Below are 18,851 nucleotides of genomic sequence, written 5' to 3'. Positions count from 1 at the left end.
GTACGAATTTAAGTGCTTGTCATTTATGATCAAGAACTCGAATACCAGTAATATTTGCTATTAATTAACATGTGAAAATTGAGAAGTAAATTCAATAGCAAGATTGTTTTTCTATTTATGGTAGGTACACTAGTTTCAGTTGAATATTCCCTGTCTACCTATTGCTTATTGGGTAACTATGGAATATTATAGAACATTGTGGAAAGATTATGTAGTGTGCTGGAGTTCCAATGCTGAGCATCCCCACGCATTCATGATTAGTTGGGCCTTTTCTGATTGTTGGGGATGATTCATTATGGGCCAGATGTGTAACTGTCTGAATAGGGTGGCTGAATATTCAGACTGTCAACACCAACAAAAAAAGCTGGGATGTTAGCCATTTCCATTTGCCACAAGTGTACTGTTCTTGTGTTAACTCTTGAGGTAGTTCTCTGCACATCTGTCCCCAGCTGTATAAGTATTCTACAGCACTGCTGCTATTAAAGCATTCTTACAAAGTTGACAGTATCAGATTTATGTTGTCCACATGAGTTGGAATAAGTATCATAAAGTAACATGAAATACCTGTTAGGCATAGGAAGACCATCTTGCTAAGAATGCGTTGAGGGGAGGTGTGGGTGGAAGTGGGGCAGGAATTTTCATTCTCTAGTTTGTAAAGTTCATGAAATGTATTTTGTAACTTGCTGATGAATTTGAAATGTTTATTTTTGCTATTCTAGGAAGGCTGTCCTGCCTCTGCTATTTTAGTCTGTGGAATGTTCTGCTTCTGCCATCTTTTCTCTTGCCCAGTTCCAGCAATCCAGTTGTTTAATACGAAAAAGCCAGGGCCTGCACTTTGGCCTTCACACAGGAGGTAAGTAATTTCAGAGATTAACTATTGGAAGTAACCTTTCATTGAGAGTCTTATATCACTAAACCCTTTTGTGATTGTTTTGGTTCCGTCAGATGCTCTTTGCAATGCAATGATCACTGTTGAGACCACAAGAGTGTTTTTTCTGATACGAACAAGGAGCAGGAGTAGGCCATTAGGCCACTCAAGCCTGCTCCGCCATTTAATAAGATCATGGCTGATCTGATAGTAACCTGAAATCTGTATCCCACCTACCCCCAATAACCTATCACCTCCTTGCTTACCAAGAATCTATCCACCTCTGCCTTAAAAATATTCAGACTCTGCTTCCACCGCCTTTTACAGGAAGAGAGTTCCAAAGACACATGGCCCTCTGAGAGAAAACATTTCACCTAATCTCTGTTTTAAATGGGCAACCCCTTATTTTTAAACAGTGACCCCCTAGTTCTAGGTTCTCCCACAAGAGAAAACACCTCTCCACATCCACCTGTCAAGACCCCTCAGGATCTTATTTGTTTTAATCAAGCTTCCTCTTACTCTTCTAACCTTCAGCAGCGGATACAAGTCTAGCCTGTCCAACCTTTCCCCTTTCCTCATAAGACAAACTGCCCATTCCAGGTGTTAGTCTGGTAAACCTTCCCCGAACTGCTTCCAACTCATTTATATCCTTCTTCAAATAAGGACCAATACTGTACACAGTGCTCCAGATGTGGTCTCACTAGTGCTCTCTATAACTGAAGCATAACCCCCCGTACTTTTGTATTCAATTCCCATTGCAATAAATGATAACATTCTATTAGCTTTCCTAATTACTTGCTGTACTAGTCTTTTGTGATTCATGCACTAAGACACTCAGATCCCTCTGCATTTCAGCTTTGCAATCTCTCATCATGAAGATAATATGCTTCTCTTTTATTCTTCCTGTCAAAATGGACAATTTCACACTTTCCCACATAATACTCCATTTGCCATGTCTTTGTCCACTCACGTAACCAATCTATATTTTTCTGTAACCTCCTTATGTCCTCTTCACAACTTACTTTCCTACCTATCTTTATGACATCTACAAATTTAGCAACCATTCCATCCATCCCTTCGTCCAAGTCATTTATACAAATTGTAAACAGTTGAGGTCCGAGCAATGATCCCTGTCGCACACCACTCCTTACACCTTGCCAACCTGAAAAGACCCACTTATGCCTAGCCTCTGCTTCCTGTTAGCCAGCCAATCGTCTTTCCATGCCAATATGTTACCCCCTATACCATGAGCTTTAATTTCCCGCAATAACCTTTGATTTAACACTTTATCAAATGCCATCTGGAAATGTAAGTACAGTACATCCGCCGGTTCTCCTTTATCCACAGCACATGTTACTTCCTCAAAGAACTCCAATAACTTGGTTAAACATGATTTCCCTTTCAGAAAACCATGTTGACTCTGCCTGATGACCTTGAACCTATCCAAGTGCCCTGCTGTAGCTTCTTTAATAATAGCTTCTAACATTTTCCCTATGACAGATGTTAAGCTAACTGACCTGTAGTTTCCTGCTTTTTGTCTCCCTCCCTTTTTGAATAAAGGAGTTACATTTGCTATCTTCCAATCTAATGGGACTTTCCCTGAATCTAAGGAGTTTTGGAAAATTCAAAACAATACATTAATTATCTCACTAGCCACTCTTTCAAGACGCTAGGATGAAGTCCATCAGGACCTGGGCGCTTGTCAGCCCACAGCTCCAACAAGTTACTCAATACCACTTCTCTGGTGATTATAATTTTCTGAGTTCCTCCCTCCCTTCCATTTCCTGATTTATAGCTGCTTCAGGGATGTTATTTGTATCCTCCTATAGTGAAGACTGATGCAAAATACCTGTTCAATTCATCTGCTATCTCCTTTCCATTATCAATTCTCTAGGCTCACTTTCTATAGGACCAATGCTCACTTTGTTAACTCGTTTCTTTTTAAAATATTTATAGAAACTCGTACTATCTGTTTTTATATTTTTGGCTAGCTTTCTCTTGCACTCTAATTTTTCCCTCCGTATTAATAATTTAGTCGTCTTTTGCTGTTCCTTATATTCTGTCCAATTTTCTGACCTTCCACCTATCTTTATACAACTATATGCTTTTTCTTTAAGTTTGACACCCACTACCGTTAAAGGTTAATTTCTAGTTAACCATGGATGGTGTGTCCGTTCCTTGGACTTTTTCTTTCTTGTTGGAATTTACCTATTCTGTGTATTCTGAAATATCCCATTAAATGTTTACCACTGCATCTCTGTTGACCTATCCCTTAACCTAATTTTCCAATTCTCTTTAGCCAGCTCTGATTTCATGTCCTCAATTACCTTTATTTAATTTTAAAAACATAATCTTTGACCCATTCCTCCCTTACTCAACCTGAACCATATTATGGTCGCTGCTACCTAGGGGTACCTTCACTATGAGATCGCAGATTAATCCCATCTTTTTGCATTATACCAGGTCTAGTATAGCTTGCTCTGGTTGGTTCAAGAACATGCTGTTCTAAGAAACAATCCCAGAAATATTCTATGATCTCCTTATCTAGGCTACCTTTGCCCATCTGACTTTTCCAATCTACGTAAATTAAAATCTCCCAAGATTATTGCTGTGCCTTTCTGACACGCTCCTATTATTTCTTCCTTTATGCTCCACCCTACCATGTGGTTACTATTAGAGGGCTTGTACACGACTCCCACAAGTGACTGTTATGTGACATCCAGCTGGGGTTAAATAATACAACAGTGGATAGCAGCTTGCTTGATTATTGTGAAATTTCACAGAACTTTATCATCTTGGAAGTGCTCCATCCTTCAGGAAATCAATTGGCAAGAGATTGAGGCAAGTTCTGCCAGGTCTTTGGAAAGAATGTACCCATTGAGACAAAGGATTCTTTCCAAGTCATTTTTTCTAATAAGTTCTCTTTATGATGTGATCCTTGGAATCAAACAATTGGAATGAGGCGTAGACAGTAGTGACTGAGAGTAGAGTCAAGCCTGTTCATGGTTTTGAAAAAATGTCCACTGTATCCATATGTCATGACAATAGGCATGCTCATTGATTCACATGGCCTTGAGCAGCTCTATCCCTGATTTTTCTCCTGAATCTGCTCACCAGCCATACAAAGCGCTAGTGCCTTCATCCCTAACTACCTGCCAACAAGCCAGCCCATCACTGCCTCCTAGCCTTGTGCTACTTTTTCCCACAGCATATCCCACCACTCCTTGCTCCCATCAGCTTCTATCCCCTCTACCATATCCTGGCAGTGTGTTCTCACCAGGTTCTGATACTCATCTTTGGCTTGGTAGACATTGCTGAAAACCTTTGGCTTAAATGTAAGAAATGGAACATGGGAGTACCAACCATAGAGTTTGGGAAGCATGCAGGAGGAAGAGAAGACCCGCAGCCTCAATTTTAACCTAACCTGCCTGGTAGCAATGAGCTTTGGCCAGATCCCCATTTTACAACCTGCCAATTTTCCACTTGGAGTGTAAAATCAGACTAACTGGCATCTGACCTGAGCTTGCCCCATTACTACCAGATAGGGTTGCTTAAAATTGTGCCTTTACTCTTTCAGCTCTGTGAAGAAGGTGGATATGGAAAATCGGACATATTTATATATTTTTATATATGGGGTGGAGAGAGAGAGCACAAGAACAATATCACAGTAGAACTTTTATCTTCAGTTCAGATTCATAATAGCTATAAAGCATAACTAGCAGTGTTTAAAACACTAAAGTTAGGCTTTTTAATCCACTCAATTTAACAGGCTGGAGAGCGGCTGTGATCGTCAGAAGTGAGGCCATAGGCTTCGTTGCTCCTTATGCGAAGCATTCTTCCTTTCCCTGACCCACAGGCTGTTGTAAAAGGCACTTAACTTGTGGATCTGACAGCTCCTGCCTCTTCACTGCTGAAAAAGCAAGCTTCCAAGGGGAGGACCCACTGTTTAACTGAAAAGGTTAAAGACACTATCAAACTTAAAGAAAAAGCAATTAATTGAGCAAAGATGGGTGGTAGGTCAGAAGATTGGGCAGAATATAAAACACCAAAGGATTAATAAGGAGGGAAAAGTCATTGTACGAGAGAACGCTAGCTAGAAATATAAGGATGTATAGTAAGAGTTTCTATAGATATTTAAATAAGAAAAGAGTTAACAAAGTGAGTGTTGGTCCTATAGAAAGTGAGCCTGGGGAATTAATAATGGAAAATAAGGAGATGGCAGATGAATTGAACAGTAATTTTGCATCAGTCTTCACTATAGAGGATACAAATAACAACCCAGAAGCAGCTTTAAATCAGGAAATGGAGGGGAGGGAGGAAATTACAATCACCAGAGAAATGATATGAGTTGATTGTTGGAGCTGCTGGCTGACAAATCCCCAGGTTGAGATGGACTTCATCTTAGGGTCTTGATACATTGGTTTTAATTTTCCAATATTCCCTAGATTCGTGGAAGGTTCCATTAGATTGGAAAATAGCAAATGTAACTCCTTTATTCAAAAAGGGAGGGAGACAGCAGAAAACTACAGGCCAGTTAGCTTACTACCTGTCACTGGTGAGACCATATCTGGAGTATTGGGTAAATTTTGTTCTCCTTATTTAAGGAAAGATGTAAATGCGTGAGAAGCAGTTCAGAGAAGGTTTACTAGACTAGACTAATACCAGGAATGGGCGGGTTGTCTTATGAGGAAAGATTGAATAGGTTAGGCTTTTATCTGCTGGAGCTTAGAAGAGTAAGACTTGATTGAAACCTTTAAGATCCTAAGGGGGTCTTGAGAGAGTTGATGTGGAGAGGATGTTTCCTCTTGTGGAAAGGTCACAGTTTGAAAATAAGGGGTTGCTCATTTTGGACAGAAATGAGGGGAAATTCTTTCTCTGAAGGTTGAGAGTCTTTGGAACTCTCTTCCTAAAAAGCCAGTGGAACTAGGGCCTTTGAATACTTTTAAGGCAGAGCTAGATAGATTCTTGATTAACAAGGGGGTGAAAGGTCATTGGGGGTAGGCAGGAGATTACAGTCAGATCAGCCATGATTTTATTGATAGGTGGAGCAGGCTTGAGGGACTGAGCAGCCTACTCGTGCTCCTAGTTTGTATGGGTTTCTCAAGCCCTGGGAAATCTGCGTGGCAATGGGAAATGATGATTCAGGCATCAGTGGTGTAGTGTTCAATTTTGAGTGAGGGAGCTCTAAGGAAATCTGTTGGCCATCTGTTGCTAAATCTACTATCACATTGTTTTTCTATGTCTTAATCATATGAGTCCCCAAACGTCAATAAAACTATGCTTTTAAAGTGAAAAATATTATGGCCGGCAGGCATTTTATTTCGAAGCATGTGGTATTTTGAATCATCGGTCTTTAGCATAGCTAGAATTTCATTATGCAACAGTTTAATTATTTAATCCAAGTCTATTAAAACATGCATTACAGAAAACCTTACTTACAGGATAAGAACAAAACTGAGTAAATAGAATTAAGATACAGATCAGCCATAATTTAACTGAATGTCAGAACAAGCTCAAGGGGCTGAATGGCCTACTCTAGTTCCTATGTTCCTATCTAAATGTCAATGATTGGGGCTTGGCACATGTGTACAAGCATTCTTGTGTCAAGTGCTTTCTCCAGTCAATTCGAACTAGTCCAGATCTCAAAGAACAATTAGTCAGCTGAATTAATGGCTTGCATAGTACCTCTCCAATTTTCTACAGCAAATGTCATCAGGTCCAGCAACCTGTTTAACCTTCAGTGCCTCGAACCAAGCTAAGGCCATTTATGTATTTACGTTTAAGGAGTCAATATCTAAAGCATTTGTACCTACCACTGTATCATCTTCAATAGTGAAAATGAGTACAAAATATATATTTAGCATTTCAGCCATATTCTGCTCTCCAATCCTAACCACCGTGCCAAATCTTTCAAAGGATCTTTGTGGCTTTTCCAGCCTCTAACAGAACTTGTAAAGCTTTCTCATGGGAATCCCACCTGATCAGTTGTTTTTTTCCCAATGCATTTTTGGCATTCACTTGTGGCTCTAGTTAACTTCAGCTGTATCTGATACATGCAATCTTGCCATTGTTTTATACTTTGTGAAATATTTATTTTTGAAGCTGCTTTCCCTGTGTACCTTCATTAAGGCATTTAGATTTCAGCTTAGCATATACTCTCCTGTTTATGAAATGGACATAACAAGATTTTCTGACTAGATATTTAAATAACTCTATTTTTCTTCCCTATTACTCGTTTCCACCAACCAGCGCATCCTAATCTCCATTTCTGAAACCTTTTCCTTATACCTGAAAATGCAGCCCATTCTTACAGCAGGTACAAAGTTGTCAGCAGCAGTAATTTTTGCAACCAAATGAGTCAGATGATACGATGACTATTGATATGAATTGAGGGGTTGTTAGGTCATGGAATGTTCCCACCAGAAACAGCAGCAGGGATAGAATCCATTATACGTTTCAAATCTGAAATTTAAAAAAAAAGAGAATGGGGAATAGGGCGACGTGGATAGTTCTTGCTGAGAATTGTGCAGTTACAATGATGGGCCGAGTGGCTTCCTTCTGTGCTGTGAAATTTCACGGTTGCCACATGGAAATTGGATACCAATTCGGGAGTACTGCTACTGATTAAATCCATTACTTCCCAACATATTGAGTAAGGGTGAAATCCTTGCCTGCACCCATAACTATCTTTCCCTGCCACCCTACCTATTGTATAAGGTAACACCACCCTGCTTTCTGACCAATTATCATTGTTTTGAGACCCACGTTGCCTTTTCATTTTAGGTATTGTGGTTGTGCTTCAAATAGGATAAGTGAAGTGATTAACAACATTTCTGGGGTGTAAGGAAATCTCTATATTCCTAGAGAATTTGGTTTACATGATCCAAGTCTTGATCCTTATAAAATATTTATCAGGCTGGGAAGCCTAATGAGTTCACAGTCCTGGTGTTGAGATTCTGTACTAAGAGGACATTGCCTGATTTGCTCCTGCTTACGATAGTACAAAGGAAGAAAGGGCATTAATCGAAAAGCAGAATACATTTTGTTCTGAGGGAATGCAGGCTTGAACCTTACTGACTTGGCCTCGCCTCAATGCTAGGGTGAGGGATTTACCTGCAGAAGGCGTCTCTCCTTCCCAGTGAGCTGGTGGCGCATTCCTGTACGCCACATCCTACTGCAATGCGGCTGTCCTTTAAACACTTCTAGTAGCCAACTGCATTGCAATGCCAGGACGTGCCTACCCATGTGAAGGTTGCTGACAGGATTGGCTCACTCCTGAAGGAGCAGGCCTGTTTCCCGGATACAAATGGGTCACGCTTTCTCTCTTTCCCTCTCTCTCTCTTTCCACCCCCCTCACCCCAGCACGCACACTCTCTCGCTCCCAACCACACACACACTCACTTGCGCACGGTCACATGCGCAAGCACACACTCACTCACCTTCACTCACTCACTCTCATTTCCACACATGCGCACACTCACTCATTCCCCTGCCCCCCCGCCACACACACACACACACACACACACACATTCTTTTGCCCGTGCTCACTTCTGCCCCACACCGTATCGCTTACTCCCTCGTGCTCCCTCACTCTCGCACACTGACTCCCTCACCCCAGCTTCCACCCCTGCCCCCTCGCGCACACACAGGCATGCACGTGCACACACATCAGTCAGCCTCTTCCTCCCATGCCCCCACCCTGGCCCCGACCTGGGGTTCTGCTCTGCAGCAACTCATCCCTGGGCCTTGCAGCCAGCCTCCCCTCCCTGGTCCTCTGCTCCCCGCACTCTGCTGCTCGGGCCCTTGTTCACTCTGGCAGCACTACACCACTGTCAGGCATCCAATTACACAGTGGGAGCCTGATTTAAATATGTTGCTGAAGTGTTCCATTTCCAAGATTGGGGACATTACATCTTGTCACCTTCTGTCATGAAAATAACGTTAGGGGCATTTGCATCTGGTTGGGGACTTTTTTTTTGCATGTTTTAGGATTTACACCTCCACCTGACTTTCTCCTGCCTGTCAGAGGGGAGTTGGGGTAGTGGTGGCAGTGCCACTACCAGTTAATATTGAACCTATCTCGCTTGTGCCAAATCTTTGTGAGAAACAGCCCAAAACTAATCCCGCTGCCTTGCTGTTTCATCATTTGATCCTGTCAAACATTTATTATGTGTGTCATATTGGTCACCTTATTTAAGGAAAGATGTAAATGCTTTGGAAGCAGTTCAGAGAAGGTTTACCAGACTAATACCTGGAATGGGTGGGTTGTCTTATGAGGAAAATTGGACAGGCTAGGCCTGTATTCACTGGCGATTAGAAGAGTAGGAGGTGACTTGTTTGAAACATATAAGATCCTGAGGGGTCTTGACAAGGTGGTTGTGGAGAAGATGTTTCCACTTGAGAGAATCAAGAAGTAGGGGTCACTGGTTAAAAATAAGGGCTCGCCCATTTAAAACAGAGATGAGACTAAATTTTTTCTCTGAGGGTCATAAGTCTTTGGAACTCTTCCTGAAAAGGCATTGGAAGCAGAGTCTTTGAATATTTTTAAGGCAGAGGTGGATAGATTCTTGGTAAACAAGGGGGTGATAGGTTATTGGGGGTAGGCGGGATGCAGATTTCAGGTTATTATCAGATCAGCCATGACCTTATTAAATAGCAGAGCAGGCTTGAGTGGCCGAATGGCCTACTCCTGCTCCTTGTTCGTATCTCCAATCTCTCCTCATAACTAATTGTCCACCCTTTAGCATCATGCTGCTAGATCTGTGCTGAGTGCCCTGTATGGTATTTGTGCCTTTCAGTAATGGGGCACTGAAAATTGTACACGTTGCTCTAGTTATGGCCTAGTCAATGATATATATACATTTGTCAATACTACTTATTCTTGTATTCTACATCCTGTTTATAAAGCCCAAAATGCTGTTTGTTTTTTGATGGCTTTTTGTACTTGACTCAAACTTATAGGGAATTATGTATTTGAAATCCTTGGTTGCTCTGTTCATCTACAGTGTCTTTCGATTAAGTGAATATTCCAATTCCTTGTTTCTTCCAAAAACACATTACCTCACATTGTCTACAGTTGCATTTGTAACCTGTCTATTCTTTTAATCTCTGTCTCCCTGACTAAATGGCTGGTGTTGTGAATATAAATTGTAAAGATGCCAGGGTTAATCCTTTGCCCTGATTTAGTCTATCCCTACTTCAATGAAAGTAGAAGCATAATATTTGGCTCAGTGTAACATGAGAGGAGAAAATCAGCTCGAGTTCCCAATCCTTATCACTATCAATGCTATAAAGCGCAGGGTGGAAACTTCAGGTAGAGATAGGAATGGGCTTAGCTGTGATGCCCCTTATAGTCCAATAGCTAGCAGATATTTGTTATCCAGGCTGTCAAAAGAATTGCTACCTAGGTTTTTTAAAAATTAGTTCACTGGATGTGGGGTCACTGGAAAAGCCAGCATTATTTCCCCTAGTTGTCCTCGAGAAGGTGATGGTGGTGAGCTGCCTTCTTGACGACTGACTTGCTAGCCATTTCGGAGAACATTTAAAAGTCAGCCATACTGCAGTGAGCCTGCAATTACATGTAGGTCAGACAGAGTAAGGATGGCAGACTTCACTCCCAGAGGATATTATTGAACCAGTTGGAGTTTATAACCACAATCCAGTGGTTAAATGGTCACCACTCCCAGTAATAATACATATAACAAATAATAGTATTGTTCTAGATTGATTTAGTTAACTGAATTTCAATTCCCCAGATACTGTGGTGGAATTTGAACTCGTCCTCAGATATTTGTCCGGGCCTTGTAAAATAACTAGTCTGGTTGCATCTCCACTATACAGCCATTTCTGCTAGGTGCTGGAGACTAACTAGCTTGTGTAGAACTCCATCGCAACATAAATCCGTGATCTTGTGAGAAAAAGTGTGAAGAAACGCAGTCCATGTGTTGTATTGGCTTTGAAACTATAATTATACTATAGTATGTTTTAGAGGGGAAGTTGGCAAGCCCAGAAACATTTCTTTGATCAGTGCCATAAATCTATTGGGAATGATCTGACAAATAATTGGGGCCCATCTTATTATTGCTCTATAATAAGGATTATACTATAACTGGTCTAAATTAAGTTTCCTAATTTCAACACACTAGTTAATGTGAAACAATCGACTTTGCCCAGCTTCTTCTGCGTCCTCCTTCATTCTCTTTTGAGACATAGCCTTTGTTTGGAAACAAAGCTCCTTCCTGAAGATCCAAATGCATTTTGAGCTGATAGATATGACCAAAATGTCTTAACATGGGAATTTCCCCCTTTTACTCTCTCCATCTTTAAGCTTGAAAGGGCTGATTATAGCTCATTTTGAAGATAATAAATGTTGTTCATCTTAACAAAGACAGTGTGCAAAAAGTTGTTGCTTTATATGTGATTTTCATTTCAGATATATAGGATATATCTGTGAAATGGTTTCTGAAAAACCCACACTCCCACATTGCAAACCCCTCATCATTAAAACTGTCACTGTGAGCCCAGTCCCATGCTTCAATAAACAGAGGAATGGCTGCCGACCTTTCTTTGAAGTTTTTATTGGTGAAACAAAGATTTTTACAACTGCACAGGATTATGATAAAATGAGGTAGGTAACATTTAACCTTCTGGAAATATTATTGGATAGTTTTCTGTGCAGACTTCGTGAATATTTTGTGCATTTGATCAGTAAGTGATGTGAGTCCTACCAAAATAGTTATCACTACTGTTCAAAATATCGGAGCTTGGAAATGACAGTCAGCAATGTTGATGTACACTCGTTATTTTAACAGAATCATTGATCCATCTAAAAGAAACTGCATAATAACATTGTCAAAATAGTAGACAGAGGAGTGTCGCATGAATGTTTTCAAATATTTGTTAATATTGTGAACAATGATTTCTAGCTTTGGAGCTGGGGTGGCTGTGTAATACCCACATGTACACAATACAGCTCTCTTCTCTTAGGCAGCCCCTTGGAATTAATAATGACTTGTTTCCTCTCTGGTCTGATGAGTTCTGAGGTGGCTGATAAGTCCAATGCTGATCTACAGACTCTACCACATGTGGTACTTGAAGTGTTGGAGGAAGTCGGCTGTTTGGAAGTTTGTGCGCTCCCTCTGATGCCTCGACTTTGCCTCTACATTCCTGACAGTGTCTCTCTGTTGTGTGCCTTCCCAGATGAGCCTTCTCCATTTTGGTCGGTTACAATCTAGGGACCCCCATGTGTCGGCAGAGGTGTTTGACAATACAGCAATGAAACAACAAATGGTAGTACTTCCAATGGCTTAGTGATCAATGCATTGGCCAATGGAAATGTGTGCCATACAGACAATAAAAGCCTAAGCTTTGTTCCCAGTTGTGAGCTGAATTAGTTGATCTCAGCAGGGCATCACTGTTGAACCACTCTAGTGTAGGCTTTAGATGAGGGCAGAATCAAGCTTGCCTGTATTATGCTCTCCATGGCTAATAGCATGCTGACGCACTCATTATAGGCAATGAATTGGACAAGCTATCAGAGAGTTGGTAGTTTTATGAATATATGAAAATGAAAGGTAAAGATTTAGTACCATCCAGCCCACACACTTGTGATTCTTTATGTATCACAGAAGATATGTCCCCCATCCCACCTGGAGCTGTGCATTCCCCTGGGAGGATTAAAAACAGGCTAACTAGGTGAAAAAATTGAAAATTTTTTCCAAAGTCTTAGATGATTGAAACTAGCCCAGGAGATCTAATTAGCTCTGATTTATGTAACAAGATACCTACTTCGTATATGGGGTGATTTCCAACCCAGCCAGAAAAAGGTTCATTGCTTGGAGCAAGACAGCGAATTAACGTTCACCTCATGAACTGGCGACCTATTCCATTCATCCACTGTTCTCTGGGAGACACGAAAAGAACTGTCCAACATCCGAGCTGGTTCTGCCCTTGGGTAACTGATGGCTGTAGCCCCTGGACCTCCTTAAGCAATTCAGTTTAAATAATTGGTCAGCATAAAAACAATCCATTCTCTTCAATATTTCATATCACCCTATAATCTCTGCTTTTCTAAAATATACAGATTTAGCTCATTGAGCCTAAATGGATTACTAAGGTGTTTTAAACTGAGGATTAATCTTGTGGCATTCCTTTTCTATATGCTTTCAAAACCCTCTATTTGCTTTCAAAACCCTTAATATTCATAAGACCACAATTGGATACAGTATACTAACTGAGGCCTATATACTATACTAACAGGCCTAGCCAAGACCTACAAGAATGAAAAGTATGCTTTTTTAAAATAATTGAATTATTCTGTGAATACACCCAAGAATCATTTTACTTTGACCATAGCTTCAAAGGACTGGGCATTAGCCTGTAGAGACTGATGCGCTAATACACTCATCTTCCTTGTTCCAAGTGTGAGGCTTAGATGATTATATTTTAGGTCTATATTTTTTGGTTTATAAGATCTTCATGCTTTGGGATCGTATCTTTAAAATGTAGGTTAAATGAAAGGAGTCATGTGACCTATGCTGATGTCTGTCTGACAGTAAACCTAGGTGTTTAATTCTTAGGCAAAAGGAGAGCCACATTGTGTTATTGAAAGTGAAGTGGAAAATGTTAATACCTGGGGACAATGACAGCTGTTTCTAAGTCTACTTTGAGAAGACCTTAAATTTCCTAAAATTCAAAGATGTTATTGGTATCAAGTTGTAAACAGTTGTGATGGAACCTTTCCCTTTGTTTCTAAGGTGGAAAGCAGTGGTAATTACAGATAGCTGATTGCCATTTCTACTTGGCTACAGGGCTTGTATGTTTCCCATTGCCATATGGAGAGGAGGGCAGAGAAAGCCATTTTGAGATCAAAATTCTGGCTTCTCTATAAACCCAGAGATATCATAAACAGAAGGGCAGTTGTAGTTTTTGTTCTTGAGTGATCTGAAGCTGACTGGGAGGGGGAGAGCAAGAAGACAGATGTTGGCATGAATAGATCTGCACCTTATGTAGAGAAAATGCTGAGTCCATCATTCACCATGCAGAATGCTGGTGGGAACTTGCACACTGTTTGAAAACCTAGTTCGTGTGGAGTTAAAACACAGCTGGAAGGTTCACCTAACTGAAGCTTAAGTTAGCATACTCGGGGAAAATTCTCTCAGTAGAAGATAGCATTAGGAAAGGAAAAGAATGGAAGTAAAACCCTTGAATTGTGAAACACTGGATTGGTTACAGAAGTGAATGTCTACCTAAGAAACCAATTAATGTAATAAAATTGGGGTTTTCAATTAACAGTAAACATAGAAAGGGGTAACTTTGGTTGTTTAATGTATGTGTTGCCTATGAAAAGTTGTTCATCTTTAATTAATAGTGTCTTGGCTTTAGTCATTGGTACAATAAAAGTTTGTTTAAAACATGAAATCCTTACGTGTCAGAGGAAGTTCAAATTTCTCTCTGAACCGTTATCAGTCTCGATGAAGATCAGCACGCACGTCCTTTCACCACCGGTTTTTAATTCTTTTCCTTCTAGGATGTATGTATATTTAGCATTTGATATGCCCGTGCACACACTTCTAAGTTAAGCATAATTTCCCAAACACAGGCTCAATCCCCGATCCCCTCATTCAGACTAGTTTGTAATAATTGAACAACTGTTAGCCTTCTAACTCTCATGTTTTTGGGCATAGTCCACAAACTAGCAGATCATTCCCTGAACATTTACATGAAGTTCATTGATTTAAATCGTAAACATCAAAGGTCCTAACAATAATCGGTCTGCAAACAGATTCGAACCAATTTACAACTATTTTCTGCCGACTGGCATCCAGCCAAATCGCAATCCATTGCAGCAGGTTGCCACTAATTCCACAATTCAGTCTTGTAGAGAAGTCTACACTTAAGCAATACAAGATCAAGAACTGGTGGACAATGTCGACTGAATTATTCTCCTCTGTTAAACTTATTCTCCAAAAATGTCTTAGATTGGCAAGTCACAACCTTCTTTTCTGGAGGCTTTGTTGGTTGTCCCCGGCATTTGCTGTGCACGTGGACACCTGCTGCATCCCTAATGATTTCTTGAGCATCTTCCCTATCTCCTGATGTCAAACTAATGGGACTAGAGTTACCTGTTTCTGTCTTAACCCTCTCTTTAAAAATAGTCTATATTAACCACCTTCCGCTCTGAGAGCAGTTCCTAACCCTGATGGCCTCTGGCACTGTACTGATGAGGAGGGAATTAGATGGTAAAAGATGCAATTTGTGGACCCAACCACAACATGTGTTGAAGTTCTAAGTGTGGCTCATCGTATCACATCAGTATCCAAGTGCTGGTTTGTTGTACAATAAGCAGATAGTTGTATTTTGAGTAAAGAAATAAAATGAAGTAAGAATAAAGCAGCAGCGAACCTATCGACATACTGATTTGCTTCACTGTACAAAGACACAACATTTATTCCTGGACTTGACAGCTATGTTGATGGGAAATGTTTTGAAGTAGAATGGAGATAAAACCTTAGGTTTGATTCTTAAGCATTTTCACACATTTAACTTCAGTAGTACATTATACCGTATATTTTGTGATATAACTGGTGTTAAATACAACTGAAGTATTTGACTAATTTTTTGAGCTATGTTCAGAGACAGTGAAATGAATATGAATTAACTTTTGTTCTAGTTTTGAAGGGGCCAAATACTTGCAAAATTACAGTTATTGTGATTTTTTTGTTTTGAGTGACATACTGGCATTAGACTGTGCTCCCTTCTTTATTCAATCTCCTAATAAAAATCCCAAAATCATCTATACATAATTTTCAATTAGAGCATGCCCATTATATCAATGCTGTAGGTCACTAATAAATTGATTGAATAAAGAAGGGAGCACAGTCTAATGCCAGTATTATACCCCCCAATATTTAAAATCTTTTGAAAATTACTATCCAACTCTTTCTGATACTGCCACTCATATTAGTGATACCTTAAATGTATAAATTACATATTGTTGTCTAGAGGTTTGTTTTCCTCCATCCAATTAAGTCTTATTATTTTTCTTAAACTCTATTTAACAGAAGGCTTTTATCATATTTTTAAATTTCTTAAATCCCAAAGAGAACACCGAATCCAGGAGGGAAAAGTATTTTCTTCTTTGGGTGTTAGTGCCCATGGTGATGTCATTGTTGCTGCCTTTCATATGCGATCGACAATTGGTGGAAGACTTCAAGCAAAGGTTGGTCCATGTTGCATCAAATATTAACTCAATCCCATCTAATGAATAGTATTATGTGAATTATATAAACTCCAAGCCAAAACGTAGGAAAGCACAAAATTGTGCGTATTTTCCAGTTCCTAAAGTCGAAGCCTCTCAAAGTTAAATAGCGATGCTCTGGCATGCACAAGAGACTTTGCCATCACTGGACTGATGGAGAAGCTCATGCTTTCTTCATCCCCAAGTTTCGAAGGATTGAAAATCATTTGGACTTCCCCATTGGTATTCCACAACCTCTATTGGTATGGGACAGTACCTAAGTAAAAAGAATAATTTGAATTATCAGCTAACATGAAGATCAAAAGAGAAGCTGGGTTGTTAGCAATTTGATGGTAATGGGGTCAAAGAAGCAGGACATGGATCTTCTGGGCAAGATGTATTTGCAAGGGGCAGGGGAATAGATGGGTGAAAAACTAGAAAGATGTGGGCTCAGGGGTAGGTAGATCAAACATGAGGTTGTTGGAGGGGATGGGAGGAGGTTTGGCTTGGGCCATGGGTAGGAGGTTAAGAAGTAGTAGCTGAACAACGAAGGAAGGAAGAAAAACCTGTATTTATAAAGCACTTTTCACAACCACCAGATGTCTTTAAAGCACTTTACAACCAATAAAGAGCTTTCGAAGTGTAATCTTTGTAGTAATGTCGGAAACATGGCAGCCAATTTGTGCACAGGAAAACTCTCAAACAGCAATCTGATCATTTGTTTTTTTGATTGAGGGATAAATATTGGGCAGGACACCAGGGATAATTCCCCTGTTTTTCTTCAAAACACTGCCATTGGATGTTTTGCATGTTTTAGATGAGGCCTTGGTTTGAAGTCTCATCCAAAGGACAGCACCTCCTACAGTGCAGCACTCCCGTAGTACTGCATTTAAGTTTTGGCCTTGATTTCTGTGCCCATGACCTGGAGTGAAACTTGAATCCAGAACATTGATTCAGAGTCGAGAGTGCTAGCAATTGTGTCATAGCTGACACTGAACAAATAGTCTCCATCTAAATGATCACAAAATCCATGAGATCCTCACACTTGTTGGAGGGGAGGTTGGAAGACAATAGATAGCGGAGAAGAGAAGCTGAGAGTTATCTTCACTCTCCAGGATCATTCCAGAGTAGGTGGTTTTGGCAGAGGAAGGTGAGGCCCAATTGGGCTTGATGTAGTCTGACCAGATTTGGTCGTGGATGGCTAAACCAGTAAAGCACCAATGCACTCAAAAAAGTGTCCCTTAGTCACAAGTGAATGAAGATTAGATTAAAAACAGGGGAAATGAACAGGAAGGTAGCAGTGAAAGGTTACTGGGGACAAAGATAGAAAAAAATAAAAATAAAAAGCAAGCAAGATGATGAGGCAAAACAAGCTCTCCTATTTATCTGGTAGCTCATTCTATGTCTCAATCTCTTTTTCTCCAGCAAATCCTTCTGGTAACCATTTGAACCGATTTATACTCTCTGTTTCAATAGCCTTCTCTAGAATTGTATTCTGTAACTGTGGGCAAAGGTGTTCTCCATGTTCCTTGTTTTTAAAAATTAATGCTCCTTTTGTTATTTGAACTCTTCACCCCAGTGAACAATCCATTTGGATCCACTTTGTTCATTCCTTAGGAAAGTTAGTCACCTCAATGCAATGTCTCTTCCAAATATAGTGCACTTATGCTATGTTTTGGTTTCCAGTCACCCTCCCTATCCCTGGATCTTTTTGCTGACAGCTCATTCGTCCACGAAGGCCTCTTGCACTCTTTCTTTTATTTACTTGTTAAAACTGTTTGCACAACCTGTTGTTTAAGCGTCATAAACTTGCGAGTTACTGACCGTAGACAGAAGGAAATCATTTTAGTAAAATTCTGCGGCTTCAAGATCTCCAATCTGACAGATCAACCTACATAGTATCAAAACATAGCCTGTCTGTGAAAATGGCAACTTGGTTGAAAATGATTGGCACTCATCATATTCAGTGTAATAAACTGTATTCATTGTAATTTTGTGAAATGGAATTCTTGTTCTGTACATACTATAGCTTGAGCTTTGCCTCTTTCTTATTAGAATTTGAGATTTTTTTTCTCTATCCACTTTAGTTAACAAACACACAAATATTCCAGATCCAAGTCCATACTGGATTCATTGCTCCTGGAACTTCTGTATTAAAGTTTACAAAGTGAGTAATAACTTGCTTAATGTGATTTTATTCAATGAAAATACATTTATAGATCTTTTGTTTCCACGGAAACAATTTTATGTCCCAATGGCAATATTTATTGACTGTTTCATGAAATTTTAATACTTTTAATACTTCTGCAGTCTGTGTATTTTGGAATTTGTGTTTGAAATTCTTGTTTTGCAGAATTAAATTAGTCAATTTCTCTCTTGTAGAGTTGGTCAGTTCAGAATTGCAGATAATTTTTCATCATTTACAATAGATAAATGTGATTAAAATGTTGCAGTTAAAGATCAAGCAAAACCTCAATGTGAATTGGAAAATATGGAAATACGCAGCAGCTCAATTAGCATTTGAAAAGAGAAAGTTAAGTTTCTCTTCGAGAAGAAACCCTTCAGTAATGCAATATAGTGAATAGTTCCAACAAAATTTCTGAAATTTATCCTTTTAAAATGCTTGCTGACGTTCCTTACCAGAATTTTCCATTTTGAGTAGAAATGTTATTGGTTACAATTCTGTCTGTAACTTTCCAGAAATTAATATTCCCTTTCTCTCATGAAAGGATTGTAAAATTTCCG

The 18,851-nt window shown here is 39.8% G+C and overlaps 1 protein-coding gene across 4 annotated transcripts in view; it reads left to right on the top strand.

The window, feature by feature from the left end:
• The window catches only part of dnajc6 (DnaJ (Hsp40) homolog, subfamily C, member 6), a 131,203-nt gene that overhangs the window by 71,342 nt on the left and 41,010 nt on the right, over positions 1 to 18,851 (top strand). For all 4 annotated transcript variants that reach the window (XM_078561293.1, XM_078561295.1, XM_078561292.1 and 1 more), the window contains 4 exons: positions 720 to 853; positions 11,301 to 11,495; positions 15,971 to 16,088; positions 18,194 to 18,273. In XM_078561293.1, the coding sequence (XP_078417419.1) occupies positions 720 to 853; positions 11,301 to 11,495; positions 15,971 to 16,088; positions 18,194 to 18,273 (527 nt within the window). The remainder of the gene's footprint in view (positions 1 to 719; positions 854 to 11,300; positions 11,496 to 15,970; positions 16,089 to 18,193; positions 18,274 to 18,851) is intronic.

The sequence above is a fragment of the Cetorhinus maximus genome, chromosome 17 (genome assembly GCF_964194155.1).
Source record: "Cetorhinus maximus chromosome 17, sCetMax3.hap1.1, whole genome shotgun sequence".
In the NCBI taxonomy this organism is placed as follows: domain Eukaryota; kingdom Metazoa; phylum Chordata; class Chondrichthyes; order Lamniformes; family Cetorhinidae; genus Cetorhinus; species Cetorhinus maximus.
This window is presented reverse-complemented; position numbering and strand designations above follow the sequence as displayed.